The 5313-nt window shown below is 49.5% G+C and overlaps 1 protein-coding gene across 1 annotated transcript; it reads left to right on the top strand.

Moving 5' to 3' along the window:
- The first annotated feature begins 4261 nt into the window (after positions 1–4261).
- C9H3orf80 (chromosome 9 C3orf80 homolog) lies at positions 4262–5088 on the top strand. Its single transcript, XM_030576276.1, has one exon. The coding sequence runs from the start codon at positions 4262–4264 to the stop codon at positions 4868–4870; it is 609 nt and encodes a 202-aa protein (XP_030432136.1). The 3' UTR covers positions 4871–5088.
- The last annotated feature ends 225 nt before the right edge of the window (positions 5089–5313 follow it).

Genomic DNA, 5313 nt, shown 5'->3' with positions numbered 1-5313 from the left:
AGTCTGGTATCTCAGCCTGGCATCCTCACAACTTAATAGTTCAAGCATTGCTTCTTAATGAGCTGGGCCCGATCTGCTACTGGGAGGTCGCTCACCTGCAGCTTCCTGTTGGCTTCTCCACAGCACTACAATTAAACTAAACCAATATATGCCTACAATAAACATTGCAATAATCCAGGATAGCCACACAGTAACTATCCCACTAACCACTAACCCAGTCACATACAGTAGTCACAAATTATTACAAAGCAGTGTCACTGCCTTCACAGCATCTACAATTACAGTCTCTAAAAGAAACAACAAAAATTTTCAATTCTCCTGTTCCAGGGGTTAAACTGAGCCTCAACTGGGGTAAGGAAGATATAAATCTTCCCACCTTCACCTACAGTGTCCTACTAAACAACTGGAAAAGTGCATTATAGATTTTTTATTTTACTTCCTCTATGGGTCTAGTATCAGCCACTATCAGAGACCAGACACTGGTCCAGACAATGCTCCACCATGGGTCTGTTGGTATGGGGAAAGTCCTGCAAATATACGGATATCCACCTTATATCTGATTTATATCCACGGACCATGTTTGCGGATTGGATGCAGATACAACTTTTGTATCTGCGCAGGCCTCTAAGTATGGGAAGTCCAAAGTGCCTAAGATTTAAAAAGTAACAGCAATGAAGGGAAGTCAAATGTATCACAATAACACACCAGAGAAAGGATCATATCCTGATTCAGGAAAGTACCTAAGCACCCACTTAAGTCCATCACTATTCAGCAAAACATTTAGCATGTGCTTAACTTTAAAACACATGTCTGAACCTCATTGACCTTGACTTAAAGATAAGCACAGGCTTAAGTGCTTTGCTGAACAGGGATGTTTTCTGGAATTGAGGCCCCAACCCTGCACTCATTAAAATAAATGCAAAAAGCCCCTACAAGCTTTAGCAAGAGATGGATTAGCCAGTAGGAACATAGCCATCAGGATTATATATCAGGCAATACGTCTCAAAGAATCTCATTTTATTTCTGTGCTAGAGCATGAAGTTTTTTTCCTTATTCCTGTTTACATGTTTGCAAAGGGACCCCATATTAGTCAAACTTCAGAAGTTTATCTTAAAGTTTACTCAGTGCTCTTCCACCCTTCCAACCTTTTCATCTATGCGCAGCCATACTCAGACTCCTCCAGCAGGCTGCTGGAAGCAGGTACCTCACAGATAGTAGCCATGCCATTCCTAGCACACTTAGGACCCAATACCGAACTCCTTATTATTCGGGCAAAATTTTCATTGACTTCAGTGGGCATTTTCCTGAACAAGGAATTCAGGACCAGGGCTAGGGGAAAGTCATTCCTAAAGAACACAGAGGATGAATAGCATGACACTCTCCAGGAGAGCTGCAGAACTTTTACAGCTCAAAATCTCACTCAGAATGTATCAGACCCTGTTACAAATGTACAGTGAACATGTCTTAGGGGTGGGCAGGATTAGGGATTGTTGGTTGTTTTGTGATTTAAGGAAAGGCCCTTAGCTCCAAAATGTTTTCTAAAAGGTCATTAACACACACACTTAAAATATCTCTGCTCTGTTGGCTAACACACACTCTTACCTCCTCTCAACTCCACCACGTCTGGGTTCCTCCCACTCCTCCACTGGTAAGAAGTTAAGAACATTTTTCTTCTACTTCAGCTTGGAAAGGACTAGGGCCTGACCCTTCCCCAGTTACAGTTTTGCCAGTGATGTCCTTGGGAACAAGAGCAGGCTCTTAGTCAGACACGGTGAAGCACTTTGGACTGAGCATTTTTTTCACGAATGGAAGTGCAAGTAAAAACAAGAGCAGCACCACTCACTGTTCTGGAACAGGCTGCTGCTGCTCTCTGTCCAAATGGGCTTTATTTCCTTCTCAGAGCACCACCCTGCCATAACTCTGTGCAGTGCTTGCCTGCATTGGGGCAGGGGTTCTCCTCCCTCTTTCATTTCAGGTGCATTGGTGGCAATATTCAGCTCACCCCCGTCAGCAGGAGGAGGTAGTGACTGGAGCAGAGCTGCCAACATTGCAAAGAAATTTCCAAGGCCAACTCTCTAAATAAGCTCAGGGCCTGGAACTGCTAGAGCGCAGTATGTGCCTCAGTCTTAAAGTGGTCTGAAAATAATGGGGGTGGGGCAGGACTATTGTAATCTGAGAGCAGTGACTTGGCCAAGACCGTGCTTAAAGAGTGCCCCTCAATGACCTAGTTTGATTTTTTTAAAAATTCCAGGGCTGTGACCCTTTGCAAATCTGCCCCATACACACATTTTAAGCACTGGTGTGTGCACTGTAGCTTCCAGGTCCCAGCCTTAAAGGAAACCCATGTCTCTCTCCCTCCTGCGTGGCGTTTCAAGGATGCTCAGCTCCCTGCCTTACACGCCTATATCCCCAGCAAGTCAGCCTGCCTACAGGCCAGGGCCTGTGCTTTACTTTTTCCTTCTGAGGGCTATGAACAGTGTATTGTCAGCTGCTGCAAGTTACAACACAGCTCTTTCTAAGCAGGCAGATTTATTCTTAAGGTAAATGCATTACAGACAAAGGCATATAAAAACAAGAGAAGTTCCCATAAACACACTAAAAACTGCAGAAATCAACCATCAGTCTTCCAGGATCTAGTAGGGCAAAGTCTTTCTAACCCTTCTGCAAGGCCCTTGGACAGAAGATCCAGTGTGTTTGCTGGGTCAGGAAAAAGCCCTGCATCAGTTTAAATGCAGCTTTTTATGCCAAAAGCCTTTCTGTGTCTGTTGGTTTCTGAAAACCAAGTTTGAACCAGTATATGCAAGCTTCCCCATAGGGGTGGGTGGGACCTCTCTGCCAGCGTTCACAACTTAAGTGATTCACCTGGAATTGTGGTAAACCCCTTCCCACTGCCCTGAAATTGCATACACTCTCTAGCCCACAATGATACATACATTTAATAGAATATGGTCCCCAAAGACTTTACTTGGGATTGAAATAATCCATCACACGCACTTATTAATTAACACAGCGGACAGGACAGACAAGGATCAAATTTGGTTGCTTATCCTGATCCACCTTAGGGTTAACAGCCAGGTGACACAATGCTAAGCCCCCACATGTCCAGATCTCTGCTGAGCACTGAACCACATTTACTATTGTCTAAGTTAAATCATGTTCTAACACCCTGTAGTTTGCCACTGTAGATAAATCCACAGAGAGCGGGGTCACCACTTGTCAGAGACGCTGAACATCCACTCTATTAACTGAAGTCAAGCTACCGGCTCTGAGCACCACTGATCACCAAGCCCTACTGCTCAACTAGAACCATCAACTCTTCTTGATACCAACCTCACCCTCCCTTGGATGCTAATTTACCACGTTCTCTTTGGGTTTTGTGTTTGAATATGACTTCTCACCCTTAACAGCCTGTCTGTTTGCTCTTTTGGCACCATCAGAATCTTGTGCCTCTTACAATTTACTGTCACAGAAATGTTTGTGATCTGACATGTTACTGACAAAATGAATTGATTTCTGTCTACATAGGCTCTGTTATTCCAGAGTATTGCCTATGTGAAACCCCCTTGGATAGACCTGGACTGGGAAACCTGAGGGATGCCAGAGAAATAGTTGCCTGGATCATATGCTTCTCTTGTGGTCTAGAAAGAAACTGTGACCCTGGTATTTATTTCCCCCCAAAGAAGACACCAGCCTGGCTGGCCTGTGCAGGAACATAGCCAGTCAATCACTGCCTCCAAACTCCCTAATGGAAGGGGAGTTGCATTAAGCCCATTAACATCAGCTAAATGGTTAGCATCAATTTTTAATCAGAAATAAAACCAGAAATATGGTAAGTGAATCCCAGCAGCAAGTAAATTTAAATAACGGTCACGGGGAAATCCAATCACTTAAGCCAAGAAACCTACAAAGCAAGCGCTGTCTGTTTGACAGAGCAACGGGACGACAGAGAGATTAATAAAGATTAAAGTGCTGCAAAGTGAACATGCGAACCGGCCCGCTCCGTTAACCCTTCCTGCTCCGCGGCGCACCATGCCAGCTCTGCTCCCCGCTCTCCTACAGGACAGCGGGGCGTCCACACCGCTCCAGCGCCCCGAGCAGCAGCACGGCCTGGGCCCCAGGGGGCGGCCAGCGGCGCCACGGCTGGTGGGTCCCCTGGCCAGCTGCTGCCCAGCCCTGGCGATGGGAGGCGGCAGGTGGCCCCCGAAGTGAGTGGGCGCCACCCTCTCAGCGCGGGAGCGAGCGAGCGAGGCGGGGGGGGAGCATGTTGCAGTGTCTCTCCGAGGGGCTGTTGGTGCTGGGGGCTGCTCTGCTCTGGCAGCCCTGCCAGGGCACCTGGAGCTGCGGGGAGCTGACCTGCGGCGAGCGGGAGAGCTGCTGTGACTATGGCAATGTCACCTACACGGAGATCAAGTGCTGCAAGCTGCCTTTTCACACCTTCCTGGACAACGTCGGCTGGTTCGTGCGCAAGCTCTCGGGGCTGCTCATCCTGCTGGTGCTCTTCGCCATCGGCTACTTTCTGCAGCGCATCATCTGCCCCAGCCCCCGCCGGTACAACCGGCCGCAGCGCCAGGACTCCCCCGGCTCCCTGCTCAACGTGACGGCGGCCACCTCGCAGGACTCCCTGCTGGACAGCAGCAGCGGCAGCAGCAGCCGCTACCCGGGCGAGCAGGAGCCGCCGCTGCTGCCCGTGGGCTCCCCGATCTTCCTGCAGCTGCCCAGCTACGAAGAGGTGAAGTATTTGCCCACCTATGAGGAGTCCATGCGGCTGCAGCAGCAGAGCCCCAAAGAGATCGTCCTGCCCGTGTCCAGCCTGGCCACGGCCGCAAGCAGAGAGCCGGAGAGGGCGGGAGGCAGAGCGCCCTGCAGCTGAGCCCCGCCACCCCGAGAGCCGTGGGGGAACAGAGGGAGTCCCAGAGGGGAGAGACTAGCCCAGTGCTGCCCCGATGCACAGACACCCACTGCAGCATCGCAGCAAGGACTCCCAGTCCCTTCTGCAAGCAGCCGCGTTGTACCTTTCCTTTCCCTTGCAAGCCAAACAGCCCGGCTGCTGCTGGGCGCGGGGCAGGAGCGGAGACTTCCCCCCACCCCCGCCTGAACTTCTTACCCGGGCTCGGTTCGCTCAAGAACGCAAGATGCAGCCCCCTCTGCCCCACCCTAGCCTTCTTGTCCTTTATTCGTAACTGATATGTCGTAAGTGCCTGGTTACTAGAGCATCGGTCCCGTTTACTGGGGATTAGGCGTTAAGTTAGACACATCTGCTGACACTCTAAACATCGGTTCTGGTTTCTCATGGGAATAACCTGTGTGTTCCTC

The sequence above is a fragment of the Gopherus evgoodei genome, chromosome 9, assembly GCF_007399415.2.
Source record: "Gopherus evgoodei ecotype Sinaloan lineage chromosome 9, rGopEvg1_v1.p, whole genome shotgun sequence".
In the NCBI taxonomy this organism is placed as follows: domain Eukaryota; kingdom Metazoa; phylum Chordata; order Testudines; family Testudinidae; genus Gopherus; species Gopherus evgoodei.
This window is presented reverse-complemented; position numbering and strand designations above follow the sequence as displayed.